General features: G+C 31.4%; 1 protein-coding gene across 3 annotated transcripts in view; it reads right to left on the reverse strand.

The window, feature by feature from the left end:
- Positions 1 to 467: 467 nt before the first annotated feature.
- The window catches only part of LOC126736919 (dynamin), a 40,128-nt gene continuing 15,533 nt past the window's right edge, over positions 468 to 25,062 (reverse strand). The window contains exons 7-15 of one of the 3 annotated variants that reach the window (XM_050441543.1): positions 24,156 to 24,501; positions 23,946 to 24,103; positions 23,595 to 23,889; positions 23,422 to 23,541; positions 12,537 to 12,749; positions 12,231 to 12,477; positions 8,933 to 9,080; positions 3,934 to 4,038; positions 468 to 792 (exon numbers count right to left, since the gene is read on the reverse strand). In XM_050441543.1, the coding sequence (XP_050297500.1) occupies positions 726 to 792; positions 3,934 to 4,038; positions 8,933 to 9,080; positions 12,231 to 12,477; positions 12,537 to 12,749; positions 23,422 to 23,541; positions 23,595 to 23,889; positions 23,946 to 24,103; positions 24,156 to 24,501 (1,699 nt within the window). In that variant the 3' untranslated portion in view covers positions 468 to 725. Of the gene's footprint in view, positions 793 to 3,933; positions 4,039 to 4,795; positions 4,950 to 8,932; positions 9,081 to 12,230; positions 12,478 to 12,536; positions 12,750 to 23,421; positions 23,542 to 23,594; positions 23,890 to 23,945; positions 24,104 to 24,155; positions 24,502 to 25,062 lie in introns of those variants that run through there. The other 2 variants (XM_050441544.1, XM_050441546.1) reach the window with 2 other exon arrangements.

A 25,062-nucleotide genomic window follows, 5' to 3' on the forward strand; every position in this document is an offset into this window, starting at 1 on the left:
TTTATTACTGAAACTTGTGGTTCGCTATACAAAATGGTCTTTCGTGAGGGGATTACCTCGGATTTTTCAAATATACCCCGCCAAAAATATTTTCTAGATGTGTTCCTGAATGATAGCAATTCCGTCTTGCCTGGTTTTAATAGAATGTCAAGACTAAATTTGTTTGGTCAATAAATAAAATATTTTTTCCACAAATCAAGAACTAAACTAAGGGGTTTGTTAAATTTCTAGATAGATATTTGAAAATAAATTTTCATCTTTAATTTTTTCTAAGCTTTATAATTTTTCTTCTCTCTTTTCCATTAAGCTGAGATACTTGCTTTAAATTAAGTGGGAATAATTTCTTTTTGCCTGTTTTTTTACAGGGTACACTAAGTTTATTTGTTGAAAAATGCCTGTTTCAATCGTCAAATCGTTTCATTGACTAAAATCGTCTTATCGACAATATATGGATTAAAACAAAAATAAATGCCCAACATTTTAAAAAAAGACAATTATTACAAATAATTACACAAATATATACAGATATCATAATAATACTACTCATCGGAGACTAGGTTTCACTTATCCATTTGTTTTTAAGTATTAAATAAATTAATACAGCTATTTTTAAATTATCAGCATAAGAAAGTTTGTACGATCACAGTGAAGACCCGGAGGCAATAATTCTAGCACCCCTTTTTCTGGTCCCAATTAATCTCGGATTTGACTAGAAAAATACGTCTTCAATTGGGTCTTGCGGCAGGGTACGGTCGATCGGGTATTCTAGGAGGTACGTTTGGTACTGAACGGCTAAAAACAGAAATATTTAATATTAACCAAAATAAGTATGTATTATTCAGTAAAACACATTATTTCGAGCACTTATTAAGATCTAACTCACCTCTATGTTAGTAGTATCAAATGCAGTTTCCCAAACCAACAAACACTAAGCAAAACAAACAAAAAGCAATACTATTAGTATATAATTAGGAATAGTAATGGAGATTAAAAAAGGTCTAAATTTACTTGATTGAAAGGAGACAAAAAAACAGAGCTAATTTGTAGTTCTATATTTACATGTAACTACATAATATATAGTGTGCAGATACAAATAAACCACACTGGTGTACTGTTATCGAAGATCAATTGAATAATAGCATAACATGACCATTTTCATCTGATATTCGCAGCCTATTTATATTTTTAGTATCTACATATTATAAATTACAATAAACTTTAATCTCAATAACATTTTGGAATTTACCAACAATACAATATTTAAGCATATAATTTTGTATGTATTTATATAATATTTTTATAGTGTATATTGCTGTTATAAAAAAGCACATCAAAATTTAAGCCATATTAAGAGCATCTGTTAAATGTTGACCAATAAAATAAACATAATCACTGGAAATTATTTAACAGGTATTATTATCACTTAAATATTGCGTAACAAGTTAACTTTCTTATAACAAGATTCTTGTTGCAAAAGAGATTGCCAATAATTGACTTACTGATTTACATTATTACGTTAACTCTAGTATATATTAAAATTCAAAATACACCACATATTAGCTCTAGAGATAGTATAAGCATGAACCAGAGTGACTATCATAACGTTTTAAAACATTATGAAGAATGTGTATAAATTTGTGTAAGTTCTATACTAGGAGTAAACATGTTATATTTTTAAAATAAGAGAATTACAACAATTTACTTCAGCAGTGGCATTGTGGATTTTTCTAATATTTTATTTGCCCGCGATAATCCGAAATGATTTTGTACGTTTAATTTATGCAGAAGGGGTACGTTAGTACGCGTTAAAATGATCATTAAAGAGGCCAACATGAAATTTAAATGACTTGTTTCTGGATGTCTCCTAATATTGAATCGCAACTAGTACTCTCTGACGTTTCGTCGGTAAGTTGGTAGGTCGTTGGTTTCTGCTTTCAGCAAATTAAGAAAGTGGTTGTTTTATTATGGTGAAGCTCTATAATTTTTGATGGCTTTTTTTTCTTGATCATTGATTTTCTTTGATAAAGCCGCGCTCCAATTAGAGAAAAGTACTAAATCGATTTCAGGCAAGGTTCTGAACCCGCAACAGGGTGCGAGCAATTCAACACAATACATCCAGAAGCAATCTACTGAAAGTTCAGTAGCCTGAGGAATTTTTCTCTCACAACGAATATAAATCTTGTTCGACTACCTTGTATATCTCTTTTACTGGTATTTTGCTCTTTTCTACTGGAGCAGAACACTCTAATACTGTAAAAATCACATTAAAACCACGTTAACTAAAAACAAAGGAAAAATGGGTACCAACATTAGTATAAAACCTCTAAATTATATTCCTAATCCAACAACAAAAATTTTACCATTGTATCTTTTAACGAAAAAGTCATATTGATCAATTAATTTTTATGCTATACATATAAATAAGGGAAGGTAAACTAGAGTATGCAAGACCAAAAAATACATATCGGATTAAATGTTTAGTTGACACTTTGCTAGTTCGGCCAATCGAAAAGATCAACAGAACTACTCTAGACTTATGTTGGGTATTTACACATAAATAAAATTATAGTTTTAAGATATTATCTAGCAGATTTTAATATAGAAATGTTTAAATTATATAATTATATAATTTTTTCTTCTTAAATGTTATCCAAAAAGATGAATTATAGAGGCAAGAGACAGTTAAATCAAATTGCAATTTTGTAAGAAATCACTTTTTTGAGAAGAGTTGATTATACAATTGAAATATACTTCATTATATTCATTATTCAACCAGTGAAACTTTAATTTTAACATATTCTTGAGTTGTTTTCACTTATTATTGGGCGTATCCCAGAAATTATCGAATTTGAGAAGTTTAATAAAAAAAAATTGATGCTATATTCAAAACTAGTAATTTTTCGACTTGTTAACGAAGATATATTGAAAAATTGAAAAAAAAACTTTACGAAGTCGGAAAACTTCACCGTCACCAAATAACACAATTTATTAAATTATTATCATACATAACATTTTTCAAGTTTTCCCGCTACAAAAGCAAGACCCTAAATAGAACTCTCATTTAGCTTCTACCTTACAGCTAAAGTATGTTCAAAAAAGCATATGTAAATATATACCTAATACTTTCTATTTACTTTTACAAAGGTAAATGTAAAACTTTTTATCTAGAAAAATGAATTACCAAAAGAATATCTCTTTACCAAAACAAATTGAATTGAAATACAGATAAAATGATAACTTACTGATATGCATACTCTTAGTCCACCCTCCACAAATGTTTTAATTCTACCAAGAGAAATTGCAGTTTTTAATGAACATTTTAATTCAAAATTTGAATATCCCACTCACCAGAACTATTAAAATATTTCCTAGCTACTAGATTTGAGGCCCACATATGTTTAATACTACTATCATAAAAGCTAGTAACAGTATTTTATCACGACATCTATGTAACAAGACTAATGCAGCAGATTAACAATGTATGGTAAATGCAATATGTGGTTAATGTTATTAAAAGTATAAAGATGCAGTATGTTTTTTGTGGTAGGCTAAAGAAATATATGTCTTTATATGAAACCGGACCTTGCCACAAACGACACACTGTACATATCTAATCAAAAATTGTTTTAACGTCTAATAAATTAGCCTTTTCCTAAAAGGGAATGAATTTTTAGATATGCAAGAATTTAAAAATATATATAACAATCAATGAACTTGTAACAATATGAATGGCTTTATGTATACACCTCTTAATGGAATTTCTTAAAATAGCATATCCTCTATATACCTCTTAAAAATGAAGATGATTAACAGAGATAAGAACGTTAATATGACACAAGTGCAACAAACAGTAAAGCGGACTATTAACGCATTAAAGTCACTGCAATCGATGTTACATACAAACACAATTCAAATAATTTATATGATATTTACTTAAACTTGAAGGCGTTAGATAACTCGTTTACGGCGGCTTGGGTCATCGCACGGCCTACGGCCATCTGGACCTGTGGGGGAACCTGGATGCCTCCTTGCGCCCGGCTGTTAAATACCAGATAAGACTTAATCATACAGGCTTTCCAGGAGACCCCTTAATATTTTCTAGGATTTAATATTGTGATCTGGAGAGGTCACCGGCTATAGTAGGCTTAAGTATAGCAAAAATAAAAATAAGTATTACTAACCACAATGTTGTGAGTAAAGCTTTTTATCATATACCATTCAAATTGGAAAATTCTTTAAAAAGTTAATAATATGCAAAAAGTATCGACTGAATTCTCTTCCTGTTGAATAAAAAGCTTGTTCAATATCAAATTGGATCTTCTGCACCATAGTAATGTAAGGCACATATTTGCTGTTTTTAATTTATTTTGTTGAATTCAAATTATTTAAAAAGGATTTCGGAAGCTCAAATTTCATTTTAATCAACTTTTCAGTATAAACATTAATATATTTTAGAAAAGCAGGATTGATTAATTATAATTTATAGTTGTATATTTAGAAGTTAAATTATTATAAATCCGATCCTACCAGATCACAATAAAATATCATATTGGCCCAAACTAATCATTTAAAAGGAGGGGTTTTACTATTACACATGAGCTTGAGTGGATAAAACTGAAAGCAAATTCCCTTAATAAGTCATTAAATCTACTAAGAAAAATTCTAATATAATAATTACAGATAACTCAAAAAGCATCAGCTTTGCCCGCCCAAGTATTTTTTTTTAATACCTACTATGTATATTCACCTCATTAAAAGCATATTTTGTTTATGTACTTCGTATTGCAAATAACAATAAAGAATAAATATATGTATATTTTGTAAACAGAATTTACTTTTTACAAATAATTTATATGAGGGGGTTATTATGAACTAGCGAAAGCGCAGCAGCGCCGTGTTAGGAGCTCGTTAGCCACTCCGTAAAGAATGATGGAAGCACTTAACGCCTCCTGAAAAGAAAATCTGCAGGTTTAAAAGGGTAAAAAAACAGAGATGTTCTGTAAGCTTGAACTCATTTAAGTTGGTTACTTATTGGGTACTTAAAAAACATTTGCAAATAGAATGATCATGCTATTAGTTACTATATAGCATACTATTAGATACAAAATAAACGCCAGCAGCATGCATTATTTTTTGTTGAGATTAATGTACTAGTCCGGAAAATTCATATTGGCGAAAAAATGTAATGTATTATGATCACGTTTTACAAAAAATTATTTTCTTACATCTAAAGATCCGAGCCTAAATAAATTTAAATATTATTCTTCTAGAAGTAGTCCAATCTTGCAGTAGAGTTGTAAGATGAGTAAATAAAAAATATACACAAATATAACATAGTGGGACGAAATACAGGGTGTTAATAGGTGCGACAAACTTCAGGAGTGATTCTGCATGGAAAAATAATGACATTTTGCTATATAAACGTATGTCCGCAAATGCTTCGTTTTCCGAGATACGGGGTGTTAAAGTTTTTCTTAAATTTTGCTCTGAAACCGGTCGAGATACAAATGAAAGTTGGAGGGTTTTAAGAGGTAGTTATCGTGCATTTTTTGACAATTAAGAATCTTATGTTCACCATTGGCGCGTATACAGTCATCTTAGTTTTTTTAAAGCAAAAATTTTTTGAATTCCTCGTTCAATTTGTGACAAAAAACCTCTCTCATCTTTTTTTCGTATGTGGCGCCTCGTATTCAAAATAAAAACACCGTGACGCGTATTTTTAATTTCTTTAATACATTATTAAGAACTATCTAATACAACAACATTAAACCAGAACAATAATAGAAAATAACAATACTAAAATTTTAAATAGGCGTAAAGCTACAAGTGTTCAAAATGCCCTCCCTCAGACGTTACACAAGATTCAATTCTTCGCCTCATTGATTCCTCAGGTCATCAACATTTTCGACGGGAGTGGAATAAACTAATGACTTAAGAAAACCCCAAATGCAAAAATCTAGAGGATTTAAATCTGGCGATCGAGCAGACCAATGTTCTGTAACTCCCCTACCTATCCAACGATTTGGAAATACTGTATCTAAGTGATTACGTACATTGATACTAAAATCGGCTGGTGCACATCATGCATGAACCATAAGTGTTGCCTCAGCTGTAAAGAAATTTTTTCAAAAAGAACAGGTAACTCTTCCTGTAGGAAATGAAGGTAAGATTCTCCTGTTAGGCGTTGTGGGAGGAAATATGGGCCGATTAAATGATCGTCAATTAATCCAAGCCATACATTTACTAAAAACTGCTTCTGAAAATGAGCCTCAAAGATTCCATATGGATGCTCCTCAGCCCATAAAAATATACGCGAAAAAAAGTCTCTAGGTGGAGCTTGCACACGTTGAATATGAAATAAATACAAATGATTTTCTTTAAGAATTTCAAATACATTGAAGTTGCTTACATTCAATATGTTGGCAATTTTTCGAGTACTTGTTTCAGGTGACTACGCAATTAACTCTAGAACTGCTTCTTCTAGTTGCACCGTTCGTACTTGTCGAGGGCGCCCGCAGTCAGCCGTTTATTTCTTAAACGTACGATTTTCATCAGAGCTCGTGTTCAAACGTTGGTGAACACGAGCAAATATTGTTTGATGGGGTATTCTATGTCCTGGATACAACTCAACATACAATCTTCGAGCTTGCCGACCATTTCCATTACTTCGGCCATAGATAAAATGCATATCTGACAGTTCCGCATTTGTAAAGTTTTCCATTTTTTTCAATAAAAGAAATGATTGACTGATGAATGAAAATTGATGACTTGATGTTGACAGTAGTCTACTAGATAATATATTAAAGAAATTAAAAATACGCGTCAAGATTTTTTTCCATAAAAACGGCGCCACATAAGCAAAAAAAGATAAGAGAGGTTTTTTTGTCACAAATTGAACGAGGAATTTAAGAATTATTTTTAATTTAAAATATCTCAGTGGCGTACCATTTCTTTCTTTAAAAACATTAAGATCATGACCCGTATGCGCGCCAATGGTGAACATAAAATTCTTAATTGCATGCAAAAAAAATGCGCGATAACTACCTCTTAAAACCCTCCAAATTTCATTTGCATATCTCAACCGGTTTCAGAGCAATAAATAAATCGTAAATTTTTAAGAAAAACTTTAACACCCCGTATCATGGAAAACGAAGCATTTGCGGACATACGTTTATATAGCAAACTGTCATTATTTTTCCATGCCGAATCGCCCGCTGAAGTTTGTCCCACTTATTTAATAACACCCTGTATATCAGTTGTGACAAATTAGGATAAATTTACAATTATTAAAAATTTAAATCAGCCTTACTGGGAAGTAAAATTGATTTATCTTAAGATTCAAGGAGCAAATCTCATCCGAAAAATTCCCTAGAAAATTTAGTAAAATTAAGTATATGAAAAAACTCATAATTGTTTTTATATAAAAATTTTAATTCTCTTGATACTTTCGACCTTATTCCAATTAACACTCATTTCTCTCTGCTAATAGCCTTTTAATCTAATTTCCAATCTTTTTTCTCATTTTAAAGACATTGGCTTTACTTCAACATTCTAACAAAATCTTCTGGAAATCATTTCATCTTCACAATGGAAAAGAAACAGTGATCACCATACCAATCCCATAATTCTAATACAGGATGGCTCATCAAAAATAGTCCAGCAAGGTTTAGGGCCATTTAAAAAAAAAATTGAAAAATGCTCAGATTTGTTGACTTTAGGGGCACCATTTTTTTAATACTGTCAACCCCTTGGCGGGGATTGCAATCACCCTCAAAATCTTAAATAGAAGTGAGGGTCAAATGATATCAAGCTTATTTTAAAGGTCCTTTCATTCTAGTTACAACTGCCAAGTTTGAAATTGCTAACTTGAGTTTTCGCAGTATGATAGCTTGTCAAAGATTTTGAAACAATACCATTGTTTACTACTTTTAGCGCTAGTTCTTAGAGGTTCTTGATTTACAAAATAAAAACGCTCGCACCCGTCGATTTTTCATTTTAGAAAAACCCCACAGCTCAACCCCTTAGCGGGGGTTTTCACCCTTATTTTTTAAATGCGAAGGGGTGTGTTGTGATACATCTTTTGAAACAGCATTCAATTTTGTTTACAATAGCGCTTTGTTTCTTAAATTGGATAATAAAGATATACATATGTATGTATGTATGTGTTGAACATAATTCTAGTTAAAAAAGAGAACCTTGTTAATTATCCCATTAACAAATTTATTTAGCTCTTGTATTCAATAAGAATATAGAGTTTTAAAACACTGTAACAGAATACCTGTTTTCTCGCCAGGTAACATACATTCATCTAATGACTATCAATCCATCCCTCTAATCTGTATTTTTTCTAAGACTTTTGAAGTACTTTTAAGGGAACAACTATGTTGTTATTTCAACTCATTAATGAACATTTACATATATGTATTTCTCACAACATCCTAATTTGCTGCAATTTGATAGGCGTTAGTCTACATATTCAAACGAAATCAACTCAATCTCACGCACAAGATCTCAGAGTTACCTTTTTGAGGTTGGAACGATTTCAGGTTCGTTCCAACCTGGAATGCTGCTATGCACGTGACACCAAGTTCAATTATATATTTTTTATATCTTGTGCATCAAGTTTTTCATTCCTTTTTTATATTTAATTATAACGTAAGATTAACCTATAAAGGTTAATACATTTTCTATGTACCAATAATGAATTATAGTTGTTTCCCAAACTTCTTCAATTTTGTAAATTCTGTAAGCGTTTGGCTTATGTGCACAAAATATTTAAAGTAGTTTGAAATACAGCTTGAATCCATGCAAGCCAACACTTAACCATCTTAAGATCATTCATCATCACCTATCAAATCGTTTTGTTTTACCCATTAAAACGCAAATGCAGCCCAAAAATCCTTAAAACAAAATGTAGTATCGGGAAACTTACGTAGGGATGAGGGGGGCGGGCAAAGCCTGTCCTTGAGGACGGCCAGAAGGAAGAGGAGGGGCGCCACCTCCCGGTCTGTTGGGTATTGCAGGTGCTGGACGACCAGTACCAGCAAGGGGTGGTGGGGGTCCTCTTGATCCTAACGATCCTAAAAAAATTTCTTAATGAAATATATAGTTGCAAGGTAAGAGACACAATCCAAATATAAGTTTAAGACATTTCTGGCATGTGGTATGGTCTTTTGAGGAAGAATAAAAAAATGCAAACAAATTATGTACTATTATTTTAAGAATTTATAAACTACGCATGTGTAGTAATATTGAAACGTAATCATAAATCTGTTAAAAACGTGACAGCAAATAATTTTGAGCTTCCTAACTCTACCATTAGGGGTTGTTATTACTAAGGTCAAGAAAAATGCGTGTATTTCTAAAACATCCATTAGAAAAAAATAATACCTCAAGAATTTGTCTACAATACTACATCTTGGTTTCACACTTTTTGAAGTGAGGACGCGAATTTATTAATAAAAGTATTTATAATTTTGATTTAACTCAATGGAATTTGATAGATTTGGTCTTGTTTAAAAGAAACAGCTGTATTAGTGAAACGGGTATAACCATTATGATAACCCTAATTTCCAAAAAAATGTAAAAGATTCAATTAGTTAAGGTATCAACTTAACTTTCGGATTTTTTGCGAGAAAAATATTAACCACGGAAAAAACATTTATTTTCAAATATGGACGATAAAGTAGGACATGGAATATAAGAACTTGTTTACACTTTTTACAAGTGGTTAACAAGCTTTTTATTTTAAATTTGTTTATTTCCGAGTCATGAGTATTTTTTTTATTTGTTGTTTTGGTCGACACAAAAAAAGACAAACTTTTTCTTCAAACATTATTAACTTAAACTTATGAAAGACCCTATATTCCAGTAGAATATTCGTCCAACTTAATTTATAGCATTATATAAGTTATGTTTTATATTGGTAACACTGTTGATAAAGAGAGTCTGAAAGCCACTAATATGACTGCCATAAAGATAAATGAGATCTAGCAGCAGCACTAGAAAGAATTCCAGAAACAGCACTAACATTCCATCATTTTAGTATCAGTTTTAAATCTCAAAAACCATCATTGTGAAAAATTTGGCTAACTTTAGAACAGACTGTTGTAGTCTTAACCAATGTCACCAGTTAAATAAGATAAATTAACCCATATGTTTTCATCCGATTCTCAACGTTTAATTGTTTGGGGAGTCGTTCTACGGTTTTCACTGGTGTTTCGTACAGAGCTTTTATCCACCCCCAGAGGCAATAATCCAGTGGATTTAAGTCTGGTGACCTCGGTGGCCAAACTTGAGGTTCTCCTCTGCCAATCCAACGATCAGGAAAACGATTGTCTAAGAAATTACGCACTCGTCAACTAAAATGAGGCGGGGCTCAATCGTGTTGAAAATACATTCGGTGTCGAACAATTAGCGGAACATCATTCAACATGTGTATTAAATGGTCTTCCAAAAAGAGTAAATATCCTTCTCCAGTAAGACGCTCATCTACTACAAAAGGACCAAACAACTGGTTGTTCAGGATTCCACACCAGCTAACCACAAGTTAACACTGAATCGATGTTGAAAGTTTCGTTCAAACGTGGCATGAAGATTTTTATCTAACCACCGATGTTCATTGTATCGGTTATTAATTCCATTGCGGGTAAAATGAGCTTCATCGCTAAATAAAATATTCTTATGTAGGCCTCGATTTTGTTGGATCCATTCGCAAAATTGAACCCATACCCAGACCCAACTTAAGCCATAATCACCCTCTTGAAGATGTTGAACCGTTGAATATGGAAAGCCTTAAAACCATTTTTCCTAAGTGTCTTCCGAACGTCCACACGTGATGCTAATCGAAGTTATTTTGTAATCCGCCTCGTTTCAGCTTGTGTCTTGAACTTTTCGATTTGGAATACGACGTCGGGATTCATAAACAGCACGTAATGCGCTACCATTACAGAAACCATACACGAAAAAAAAACTTTAGAGCCGATTATTTTAGAAACGGTTTAGAATCGGATTAAAACATATGGGTTAATTTATCTTATTTGGACCTTCTGAATATGTCCCCAAAATATTTCCCTTTCCTTCCAAAACACATTGTATATACTTTTCTGAAAACTGAAATTTAAAAATTCTTTTAGAAAAATCAGATTTATTTAGATGATAAATCTTAAATTTTTCACTGTGGTATTTTATAGAGGTCATTTTTCTGATAGCTGAAGAATCAAGAGTGCCGGAGAATATATCAATAAAAGCATAAAATATATCTTCAGTGTCATATATATCATGTAACTTAAACACTATCTAATAGTAAAGATGGGATGATTAATTGATGTAGGAAAATATTTTGAATCTCTATGAAGTTAATATTGATTTGAAATTTGTTAGTTAATATTGATGTCTAATCGTTGGGACAAGCTAAATTGAGTGAAACAAACATATTTATTATACAAAAGACATGTTCTTCTTATTTATATATCAATGATGTATATGGTCATTTCCTAACGGTTAACCAGTTCGCCAATACTGACAGTGCCGAGCAAGTACATCCATCGGCTGAGTCTGGTGCCTGGCTGTCATTTTCTGTTGAGGGTTTACACTTAGATGTTTTTACTTTACGATTTTTATAATTCAGTGATAGTTCTTTTCTGTTAACCCTTAAATATATTCTGTATTTTTATTACTACTATATTATAATGGTTTTAAATTGTTAGCAAATAAATGATTTTGAATTACTAGCAAAACAATAGAAAACTTGTTGAAAAATACAACGAATAGAAACTTTTTCTTTAAACAGCACCAAGTATCAAATTTGGTTGAGCCAAACCAAAATTATAATTTTTGTTGATTTATACCTTTCATATTATAATTTTATTAAGAGACCTTCCGTCTCCATTCCTGTTCCTAATTTAGCGTTTTATACCAAAATCAAAAAAGATATTGAGAGAGAAATTATTGACCTATTCTTTTGTAGCTAGAAATGATTTCCATTAAACATATTTGCCGATTTTAATTAAGCATTTTTTCCACAAAGCTCCTAGTATTCACTCCTGATATATGGTACATTGTCAACCTGCATAATCATAAAGCCATGTAAAATCTACCGCCAAAAAGTTTTAAATTTTCCTTAATTAAATTGAAAAGCTAAAATTAAAAGTCTTCTTCTTTTTAAGGAAGCAGAAGTACTTAAAGTCTACTTATCTTCCTTCTTAATTTTGAAATATAATATTACTCACCGCTGGAGCCTACGGTCCCCATTTGCGGGGTTGGTTTCCTAGGTCCGCCAGGACTAGGCGGCGAAAGTCGCGGATTATCTAGACCACTTGCCAGCCAATCATTTTTAACTGGAGGCGGCACTGGAGTCGATACAGTAGCCATAGAAACATCCCCAATAATTCTGAGCGCCTCCTTGCAGGCGTGGTACATACGCATCATTTCTTCCCGTTTCTGAGCTTCTTCGGGTGCTTCTTCCATCATTTGAGACTGAAAATCAAATAATTTTAACACGATTTCAAAATATTGCCGTTTAGTTTTTTTCCTACTTGATCTCCACTGGCATAAATATGAGCGAGTAATTCTCCATTGATAAAGTCCTTACAGTCATTAATGATCATGTGCATGATGGTTTTAGGAACAAGATCCCTCGTTGTCTTCGTTACGATTCTCATATAGCTATCCACTAAGTTTCGGATAGTTTCTACTTGACGCTCTAATTGTGGATCCATGGAGCTAGAAGATCCTCCCTCATTTGTGCTCTTTAATAGACAATTTTATCGAGTTATTAATTTTATTTTAACTGCCACTTTTAATAAGAAAATGGGGTCACACCACATAAAAATCTAGTCTATTTCAAAAGTAAAATGCGAAAACCACTTTTAAAACTGATCACATTTTAGACAGATGAAAATATGCTGTTTAAAAATAAATATTAGGAATAGTGGCTGTCTGTTTTTGTAAAATTTTGAAATTCAAACGATTAAGATCAGTACATATTCATACAATTCTTGTTTAATTTATAACAACACATTTTTATTATTTAAGTGGATTGGCAATTTTGTAAGTTTTCTGAATAAAAAGAAATTTAAATGGCCAGTGGAAAAAATAAATCTTAAATTTGAAAAAGACAGTTTTGGGAAAATGTATATAAGCCGGTTATTATTATGTATATTTAATAAACAGTTCTACAGAGAGTATCAGATTCCAAGAAAATTTTATTCAAGAAATTATTCCCAAAGAGACTTCAAGAGCTTATTAATTTTAAAAAAACTCCGAGTCAAGGTCTCCCAAGTATGTAATTAAAACGTGTGTATTTTAATCTTAATTATTCTTATTAATCTTAATTCTTATTATAAACTTTTAGTTACATACTTGTGACACCTTGACTTCAAATTTTCTTCATTGTAATTAGATTAGGTTTTTATGAAAAATGATACTTTTGCAACAACCGAGTATGCTCTATGCCAAATGTTACAAAAAGTAAGTCTCGGGTATGTCAATCTTAAACCCGAGTAGAACGTCTTTGTTTAGTAACCATATTAATTGTATCAAAAAATAAGTAATACTTTTTTTCTACAAAACTAAAAAGCTAATACGACCTACAAAAAAATACTTTTAATATCCATATAAGTTGAGAATAAAAAGTGTGAGTAAAATAAATTGTACCTTAAGTGTGCGGCCACACATAAGGCGGACAGCGGATCGGAGAGGATAGCGGAGCGTTCAATTGCCTAAAATTAAATATGTATGGCCACACACCACACATACAGCGGAGCGCCTGGCGAAAAGACGCGTACTTGCTAGCTGATAGCGGAGCGTTCAAATTTGTTTGACATTTTCGCGCGTATTAGCTTATTTCGTTTTGAGTTTTGAAGAAGTACAATTAAAATAAACTTCCAAACCAGCGACATGTGTAGCCGGATTCCGAATTACTCTCCGCTACCAGCTTTTTGTGTGGCCGAGCACTAAGGGTAAAGATTGAATATGTAAAATAAAACGAAAATTTTCGGCTTAGAATATTGTAGTATACCATCCAACCGAAAAGCCAATAAAATGTATTATATGTATTTTGTAAAAGTTGTTGTAAAAGAAATTGATAAAAGTAAAAACGTAGCTTAAAGTCATAATGAAAAAACATGCTTTCATTTCAAAATGAACCACTCTTAATAACTATTAGAAAAAAAAAACACGTCAATCTAGATATACAGGAGGACGTTTAATTTTATATATAAGTTCTGTCAATCATCTCCTCACCTCCAGCTAACCTCACTTTGATAAGCCGTATAAGAACCCCCATCGTGTGACACATCATCTAAGCAGCATTAAAATCTCTATTCAACAGTGCCAAATTAAATAGGTGGACGTACCAGCGAATAGTGAGCTAAAATGTCTGGTAATAATGAATATTTTATCGACGTCATACTTTGATATGTCTAATGGCTATCCTATAGTGTGATACTTCATTTTAAACAACATATAATCTACCACCCAACAGTGTATAGAAAACGTAAACTTATAGACTTACAAATAGTAAAGGTGTATAAGAAATAAAAAATTCAATCAGTTCACAGAATTTATTTTATTACGTGGTCAAAATGTGCTTCGTTATTCGCGAGACAGTAATAAAGTCTGTTTTGAAATTTCTCACGAACACTGGCAAATAGAATCGAATTTTCTAAATCATTAATATTTTCAGGTGGAGTTTTAGAAACTTTGCTTTTTAAATACACCCAAAGGAAAAAATCTAGTGGTATTGATTCGATGGGGTTGACCCGATCGATTTGACAGATAAGGGCAATAAGCACTTAAGTCAAGGAAATAGGACTTTTTATACTATTTGTACGGTATATTACGGTACATAACGGTATATTATTGTATTGTAATTTTACTGCTAAATAAATTCAGTATGCAATTCAATTCACTTAAGTCTGAAAACCGTGCGGGCCATTCAATTGCATCACGCCTGCCAATCCACATCCCTGGAAACTGTTCATTAAGCTACTCCCGAACTATTAAAGCAATGAGGCAACCATTTGACTTACCAAAGTTTAAGTTACTACTAACTACCACACATTTTTGCTTACCGCCCTTTATGCCCTTTAATATTATGTATCACACTTATTTGGCCGTTTGAAATACAAAGTTTAGGTCGACCATGGGTCAACCATTCGACCTACCAAACTTTAAGTTAATAAAATATCCATTATTTCCAGACATGGTATACATAGTATGTCCACAGATTTACTTTTTTTGGCACTGTTGTATAAGTTAGTGCTGATTACAATAATGAGCCACACGATTGGTGTTATCCTTTGACATATTATCAAAGTAAGGTTAGCTGGAGATCATTGATAGAGCTTTGTCAAATAAAATTAAACGCCTCTCTGCTTATCTAAATTGACGTATTTAGATATACATAATATAGACTTTTTTTAAGTGGTTATTTTGGGTGGTTTGTTTTGAAATTAAAGCACTGTACATATTTTTCTCAAGATTGCAAGTTACACATTATAATCGAATAGTTTCTACTTGACCCTTAAATGTTTATATGAATTTTAAAGACCTAAATTGCACTAATATTTGTATAATAATATTTAAACAATATAATAATAAACTCATATACAGGTTGATTGACGACCGATGGTATGTTAGCCGTATATGAAAAACGGAACGTAGCTGTAGTTTTCTGCACTGCAGCGCTGCCGCTTATGTAAAAAATGGACACCTTAAAATATAGGAAATATAGGGTCCATTTAAAAATATGGACTTTTTGCCATTTTAGTAAATGAAAGATATTTATTTAAATTTCGATGAGCCTGTATAAGGCTCATGAAATCAGGCTATGTGAATTTAATCAAGATGGCTTCCTAAAGTAATGTTTAAAATTTGAGCTTTTTAGGAACTTTGACTAAAGAATTAGTTGTCCCTTGGTTTTTAACAAAAAACACGCACATTTTTTTTATCGAAAAATACTGGAGATATAGGGATGTATGATTAAAACATACTCAAAATATGTTTCATTTAAAAAATCAAAGGCGTTGCCTTTTTTTACATAAGCAGCAACGCTGCAGTGATGAAAATATTGTAGATCGATAGAGCATTAGCTGTTATCATGGCTACAACATTTTCAGGAAAATGCTAGCTTTCGTTTTCCATATACGGCTAACGTACCATCAGTCGTCAATCATCCTGTATATTAAGGTCAAATCTTATTATAGTTGCGAGTTCTACACAAAGCCTTAAAATTATTGAGGCTGGTAGTTTTAAGTAAACATTACAATTCGTAAAATTACATGAACTTAACAGCAATATAAGAAGATATGGTTATTAGTAAAAATAAGATTTGAGGACCAAATAGTGATTTCTAGCTTGCAAGATTGGAAAGGGGTGTTAATTATCACAACAAAACAAAATTTTTAGCACTCAAAAAATACTACAAAAAATTACCATTTTATACTTGCCTTTTTTCCCTGAAAAATATATGGATATTAAATTAAATAGGATTTAGAAACTACAAAATTATATGTGATGAGTACAAGGAAATTTGTATTTTTTGTTCACTAAGACCTGGCAGGGGTTTTTTTGTTCACTAAGACCTGGCAGAGAAAATAGTTGAAAAACTTTGATATGTTCATTACTTAAAACTTCATTGAGAAGTATGCCAAAAACAATTTATATATGACATTTTCATATAAGCCAAATAGACTGTTAACAAGTTTTGCTTATAGGTAAAGATAAAACTCAATAGTTTTTATACACATAAAATTCAGGGAAGCAAATTCACATAAGTAAAAATATATACAGGGTGTCTTGTATATATGTATACTGTAAAATGTGGGAAATCTCTCCGATTCAGGTAGAACATAAAAAAATAATATGAGACTTTCCTATAAAAAAAATTTCTATAGGCCCTCCTACGGAGATGTCGCCTCTTAAAGACGCCACTGCAAATCGGTTTTTCTTGAATAACTTTTGAAGTTCTTGGTATAATTTAATAAAAAAATTTACGTGATCAACACTACTAAGGACCTCTTAAAATGCAGTCCTTAAAACACGTTTATCTTATTTATTTTACCAGGAGCGGAGTAGGTTGTACATTATAATGCTTAAATTGTTAAAACAACAACAAAGAAGTTCCATTTTTTATGTTGTTTAACTTTTTCAGAAAACAATACATCTTTTTAAAAATGCAGTGTGTTTCTTAACCTTAATGAAATAGTTCAAAAAAAATGTTGCTAAAAAGAATAATGGGCTGGCTCTCTTATGTCCTTAATTTTTTATTTCCTACTATTTTTGTCATTATTCATAAATAAAACCTTGAAAAAAATATGACAGGTATATTACAATTCCTAACATAGAATTATATTTGTACTAACAACAACGCACATTTTGCAATTGATTACATAAAGCGATAAGTGCCTAAATCAGCAGGACAAGGTTTCCAAATATTTATATCTAGCCAAACCCTTTTATACAGCACAAATGCAGCTGATTATTATTGGGCAAAGAGTACTTCTAAAAAATATATTTTTGAAGTTTACTTTAAATTCTTAAGTATTATGTTTTACATCAAATATAAGCAAATAATGCATCCTTTATCGTAAAGTTACTAATTTCTAATTGTAAAATTAAGTTAAAATTTGCTGTTATTTCATTTTTAATTTTCGAGGTTAAATATTTAGAATTATAATATGTCAGACGTGTTACTAAGTCAACGGCACAACAATGTACTCACTATTGGTCTTTGTAATGCAAAACATGTAACCTTAAAAATTGAAAATAAAAAAGTCCAAACTATAGAGCTAGTTCATATTTTTACAAAAAAATTTCAATTAAATAAAATGATAATTATTTTGAAGATGGTCAAAAGTATATTTCAATCTGTCTAACGTCTGCTGATAAAAGAGAACTTAATCATAGTCGACATGTGTGGAACTATCAGGCAAAAAATAACTTGCTCCAGAATGTCTTTTCAAAACAATTGCGTACAGAAATTCAATGCATATGGAATAAAAAAAAATATGTACAGTAGAAAAATAAATTAAATTATATTAAAACAAAAAACTTGACAAATAAAAGACAGTTATCAGCAACAATATAATAAACTTTTTGTTCTTCTAAATATTGATTCATCCCCATGTTCTGGGTTTGGCTAGATATAATGAATTTAATATTTTGTAGTTTAAAAGATTTAAGTATTTTTAGTTTTTATTCGATGTACGATATATAACGTATTGTATCACGCATAAAGTATCGCCTTATCAGTTAGGTACTCCACAAAAGAAGAAATTTCCATGATTTTATTGCCTACTTATATCTTATCTTAAAACAGATCTAAAACACTTTTTGTTAATATTAATATTTTATGCCACTGGTTTTCATTTAAATTAAATAATCTTCCAGAAAACCCTAAAGTCTTAAATTAGGAGAGAAGTTAGATTGGGTTGAGGGATACCTTGTTTTAAAGGTTAATTACCGTTTCAAAATGGTGTTAAGCATCGAACATATTTCCAACAAACAGAAGTTTATCAGGGATTCGACGTAGTAAGTTATGTAGTAGAGAAGATAAGAATAGTTAGTTGTATACTGAACTAAGTTATTAATTTAAAAAATTAAAAACTAATTCTTACCAAAGTTAAAGATTATAAATTAGTGATTAGGGTTCAAATAACGATGTCTATCCAAATTAATCAGGTTAAAGGAGGAAATCCAGGACTTTAAGTGTTTTTTTTTTAATGAAATATAAAATGTGCCCTGTGTCAAGTAATTTTTTATTGTTTTGCATTACTGACATATAAAAAATGGTAGTACGAAAAAATGACACTTATACAAAGAATACTATAACATACATTCCTTGTGGCCTCGTCGATCTCAAATTTTCGTTATCATGTAAATGGAAATTTGTGAAAGAATTACAGAATTAATGAACGCTAACCCATATCTCTGGTCAAGCATTTTTTTTAAAGAACGTCATACGCAATTTACATTTCAATATTCAACGTTTGAGCTGGTATTATTTGTAAGAAGTAAAAGTAATTCGTATTCTAAGATAAAAACCTAACTGGCGAGCTTTATTTAAATCTGCTTGAAAAACCAATAGATCCAACAGAAAATCTAGAAATTCAACTATGTGGAAGAGCTTGGTATGATTATAAATATATATATATATCGAGGAATATGTTCTTGCAAGATCTTATTTACCTTCAACAAGATCCATCTCACTTTTCTTTCAGGTAAATAGTAGCTTGCTGAACCTTTCCCAGACAGATGAATTGATCAAAAAAGGCCAACTGAATGGCCTCCACAATGAAATTCAAATATATTAATTAAAATTGTACAGTACTGTTACAAAGTTAGTGTTTGTGCCCTAAGTCACAAGTGACTTGTATTTCAGAATACAATAATAATTTAACAATAAATTTGAGAGCCTATTATAAAACCAAGTTAAATTAACTTAGATTAAATTTGTAAAAGTAAAATTTAAATTAATTCATTCTTTTATTCTATCAATAAATTATATTTGCAAATATACCTGTAAATATAACATTTGTTTACGTTAGAAAAGGTAGCTTTAATAAAATATTTTCATAGTTACACCTGATCCATTCGGTTATGCGTATATTAGACTTTTTTTCTTATAGCCTTAAAAGCGTGTGGTATAAAATTAAAGATTCTTGGCCCCACATAAGATATATGACGTCGACAAATTGTAAAATCTACCTTAGTCAAAAAAACACGTTCTAGTAATATTAAAGCGTTGGGGTAGAATATTATAAATGTTTTTATTCTTCATAAAGTTAAGGGTGCTCTTCAGGTAAAGTTCTCTTACAGTGAGAGCACCACTTTCCAAAAACAAATTAACTGTTGGGTATTTTTTTGGTTTTTTATTTATTACTTTTAGTATATATTTTTGAGTGATAACCAGATTTGTTAACATTGTGCTACACGCACTACCCCAAATTCTTATACCATAATTTAGAATGGATTCAACCAGAGCCTGATATAACCACTTCCAACAACTCACGAGGCATAAATTCGCGTAGTTGATAAAACTTATAAATTGTTTTCCGTATCACCTAAGTTAAACCCTCTGGTTTTCTTTCTTTGGGATATTGTAACACGCTTGTTCTTAAAATACAGCCGCAAAGCTTCATGATTCAAAAGCAAAAATGAAAGAGCCGCATGTCAAGGAAATCACGAAGATTTTCGCAACGTCAGAGAATTTGGAATCATACTGTCAAATTAAAACATTTCAATAACTTATATTTTTAGCATTGCCAATATAAAATGTAGAGTATTTTTAAAAAGGTAATTAAGTAACCTTCAATATCACAAGGTGTCATTCAACCCTCTATTAAAATCTCTTATTTAAGGAGGTTCTTTCACCTTATCTAAGAGCAGGTTAACTGAAAATGAGCACATAAAAAGTTTTACAAATAAAGTTTACGTATTTTGGCTTTTTTTTGTAAATTTTTCATGGCAGTTCAAGTAATAAGCTTGACACATTTTTAAATGGCACCCGATTAGTATTCCATAGATAAATATAATAAATAAATAAATATATACAGAGTGTCCCGGAAAATGTGGATAATCTCTTGGATTTAGGCAGAAAATAAAAAAATAATATAAAACTTTCCTATAGGCCCTTCCTACGAAGATACTGTCCCTTAAAGACGCCGCTGGAAATCGATTTTTCTTGAGTAACTTTTGAAGTACTTGGTAAAATTAAATAAAAATTAAAAATAATAAAAAAATTACATAATCAACACTACTAAGGACGTCTTAAAACGGAGCCCTTAAAACACATTTACCTTGCTTATTTTACCAGAGCGGACTAGGTTGTACATTATGATGCTTACATTTTTAGCACCCTGTATGACAAAGACTCTAAAATAATAAATATGGATAGCTTGAACCTTAAACTAAAGAAAAGGCACTCTTTATTATCGATAAAATGAACCGTTTTGGAGACAAAAAAATAATTAAGGAATCACTGTTTTAATTAAAAAGAGCCATGATATGTTCTTTTTTTCAACGATGCGGCAGTTATTCAAACAGAAAAGTTAAATTTTAAGTTGTTTAATCTGAAAAAGTACATGTTTTTAAAAATGCAGTGTGGTTCTTAGAACCGCACCTTAAAGAAAATTGTTTAAAAAAATATGTTTTTATGTTTTTCGTTTGAAACGGAAAAACAACCTGAAAAAAGAATGTAATAAATAAAGAAACTTATAATTCGAAACAATTCATTAAAAACTTCAAACTTAAAAAACTTCAAAGTAGGTTCAACTTGGGCTCCGTGACGTCTGACACACTCGTGGGTTCGACGAATAGTGGACTTGAAAAAAGGATTCTTCCTTATCATATCACAATGAATCCTAAGTATCTTTAAAACATAAGAAATATGGTGGCAGTTTGAGTCAGGATTTGTCTTTTTACTTCACAAGACATACACATCGGATGGCATTGCCCATTCCCAGATCGGCCCTGGTGCATGACTCTGTTGCGTATAATAGTCGTCAACTTTTTAATCATTTGCCTGTAAGAATAAGACAGATTTCTCAGGCTCATAGATTTAAAAAGTCAGGAAATTGGTTGTTTTTAGACTCTAGTATGATATTCAACAATATTATAATGATACCTTTTAATGTACTTAGTTCCTTCTGGTATAAGTTTCATTGTGTGTTTTTTTAGCTTTAGGTTTTATCAGCACTTTATTTTATTCTATTTTAATTTTATTTGTGCGTATATTTTCATGTTTTTTGTTGTTTGTTCTCACCTACTTTTTTTGTTTTATACGGCTTTGTTCATAATAACAAATGTTTAGAACAATAAAGCATATTTTGAATTTGATTCTCTGTAAAAGTTTCTTGTGAGTATTAACAGAAGTTGAATACACCAAGGTTTTGAGGTGACCCTATAGGTAAAAATCCAATGGCGTCAGATCGGGATACCGAGGAAGCCAGGCAATGTATCCTCCTCTACCTATACATTTGCAAAACGTTATTCCAACGGTTTGCAAAAACTTTATTCAAGTGGTTCCCTACAGCAACGCTGAAATGAGGTGGGGCTACATCATGCATAAAATACATGTTTCGGCGGATCGCAAGTGGAACATGCTCTATTAGACATTGTTCTAAAAGAATTCCAAATAAAGTGCTCTATTTATTTGTGGCGGTAATACGAATGGTCCAATCAAAAAATTGCCAATGATTCCTGCCCAGATATTAATTCATTGGAACTGATGAGAAACAACAGCATGAGGATTTTGGTCAGCCCATACATGCGAGTTATGTAAATTCACAATACCATTTTCAGTAAACCCTGCTTCATCGGTAAAAAGAAGAATGAAGTTTGGATTAGTTCGCTGCTGATCTAATAGCCAGTTCGCGAACTGTATTCTACGAGGAAAATAGTGTTGTAGATAAAAATTTTTGAAGGTGATATGAGGTATAACAGCTGTTCTTGAAGTACTTTATGAATTACTGCTTTTGGTGTATTAAGCTGAGCGGCTAATTTTCGAGTGCTCGTTGTATCAGCTACAGCATCCAACATATTTTCCTTCAATTGTACCGTACCAGAAAATTCATCACCTGAATAAGTGGAATCGCCTACCAGTTTTCCTTAGACATTGGCCAATTCGTTAAAATGTCTATTTATTTGGAATAGTGCGATAAGAAATCTTTCTTCATACAACCTTTTTGCTTTCAATGCCCGTGTGAATTCCATATCTCGACTTCATTCAAATTAAATTTACCAAAAAATCCAAAAATCATTATCGAAATAAAGGATCAATAATATCAATATATCAATAACGTGAAAGATGGCAAATTTTAAAAGATACGTATTTGTTTATTGTGTACCCTAGAAACGTTTGCAAGAATGGTGCGTTTAGAAAAACAAAAAATGCCGATAAGACGATGCTAAAACATTTTCATTTACATTCTTTTTCATGTTGTTTTTTTAAGAACCACACCGCATTTTTAAAAACATGTACTTTTTCAGGTTAAACAACTTAAAATAGAGCTTCTCTGTTCTTTTAATAACTTCGCTTTGCTGAAAAAAAGAACATATCATGGTTCTTTTTAATTTAAATAAAACAGTGGTTCCTTACATTTTTTTTCTCGAAAACGGTTCATTTTATCGATAATGAAAAAGAGTGCCTTTTCTTTATTTTTTTATATTCTACCTGAATTTCAGAGAATTCTCACGTGTTCCGGGACACCCTGCATAACACTTTTTTTACAGTAATACCTTCCCGTAACAATAAAACATTACACTATATGCAGTTTTAAATTAAAATTATTTTGTCAAATAGCCTAAATCTTATAAAATATATATTTATAATCGGTTACTAAAAAATACATATAAAAAGAACATTATAGTAATACTAAAGAATAGCACGAAATATAAATATTAATTTAAAAAAATTACCTCATCACCGTTAGCTTGCTCGGTCTGCTTCTCAGGGTACACTCCAGCCCTTAAAAATGAAGCTTTCCAGGAATCAACTTCATCTAAAGTTTCACAGCTTAACTCCAACTGTTTATAGTCCTAATAATGTCAAAATGGTTAAAATCATAAATAGAAATCAAATCACATCTTACCTTATAAACATTCTTTCCATCTGGATTAAACAGAGCGAACATGTGACGTCTTGACATAAATCCCTGTTCAATGTCTCTCAATTTAAGAGAATCAAGAGGTAGCATATATTTCTTTTCCCGCTCTTCCTCATCCTTGAACCAGGAGATATTTTCAGAGGTCAGAACGAACCAATAATCACGGGAGCCGCCCTTCATGATTCCTAAATTGTGAATACACATGTAACCCTTTCTTATGACCTGATTGCCTAGAGAACGTGAGCCTTTCGAAGCTGCGGCCTCTGACTGATTTTGTGCACTAAAATAAATGATTTAATAATGTTTTTTTACCAGAAATCTGTTAATATTATTTACTTTGCGAATCCGATAAAGTCCTCATGATTTGTGTTCATATAGGCCAACTCACACTCATTTAACAGGCAAATTTGCTCTTTGCAATACTGTTCTTTTTGACGGATTTGAGTTGCTATAATTCTTTCAACCTCCTCACGTAACCTCGGATAGCGGGTCATCTATAATAATCATTATTTATTTATATAAAAAAGAAATATAAAATTAATGTACTTTATCTGTACAAACACGAACTACATTTGATAGTTCTGTGACCACAAGATCGACGCATTTTAATGATGGTTCTTTTAGCCTGGATATTTGTTTCTTCACAATTGCTTCAAACGCCATATCTGGAGTGAACAGGCCGACTCTAATACCGTGAATATTTCTAATAGCAAATGCAATTTCCCTTCTAAGCTCCTTCTCATCAAACTCCATTTTAACAATTTCAAAAGGAAAACGTTCGTGAAATAAGCGATTTATTTTGGCACCGCCCGATAATTCATTGGTATTGATTTGAGCTGATCCTGAACCCTCAATTGTCCTCTCAAAATCGGTTTGCAATTGCTGAATCATTCTGAAAAAGTTAAGTGTTACATTATCTGATCCTAACAGCTTTAAGACAACTAATTAAACAATGCCGAAGAGAAAAGCTGCGGGTTTTAAAGTGACACCATATCGAGTTTGAAGATTTTAAAAATATCGATTTCTGGAGATTATGGATGGTTATTAGGATTTTTTTAAGCTAATTCTAAAACTTCTAAGCACGAAAGGCTTAATTTAAGTTTTAACTCTTTAAAGTACAGAAAAAATTAAAAAATTTACCCAAGTGGTAAAAAAAAATTTATTCTTATTTATAACAAAAAAACATAAAAACTAATTCAAGGTGCTCTAAAATAAAACATAACATTGAGAAATATCAAATTTTTTACTTTTTTCTTTAAAAAACCCATGGTACATATTTTGACCCACCATACAACTGCTTAAAGTTATTTTGTATGGTAGGACTGAAAACAAGACTTGTTCTTTCCCAAACATAGGGGAACTTGACACACGCTGCAGGTCCAGTTTTTGCGTATTTCAAATTCCTTGGAACTACAGACTGTACATCTTCGTCTACTGGTTCGTACTGGTTACA

This window comes from Anthonomus grandis, chromosome 5 (genome assembly GCF_022605725.1).
Source record: "Anthonomus grandis grandis chromosome 5, icAntGran1.3, whole genome shotgun sequence".
Classification (NCBI taxonomy): domain Eukaryota; kingdom Metazoa; phylum Arthropoda; class Insecta; order Coleoptera; family Curculionidae; genus Anthonomus; species Anthonomus grandis.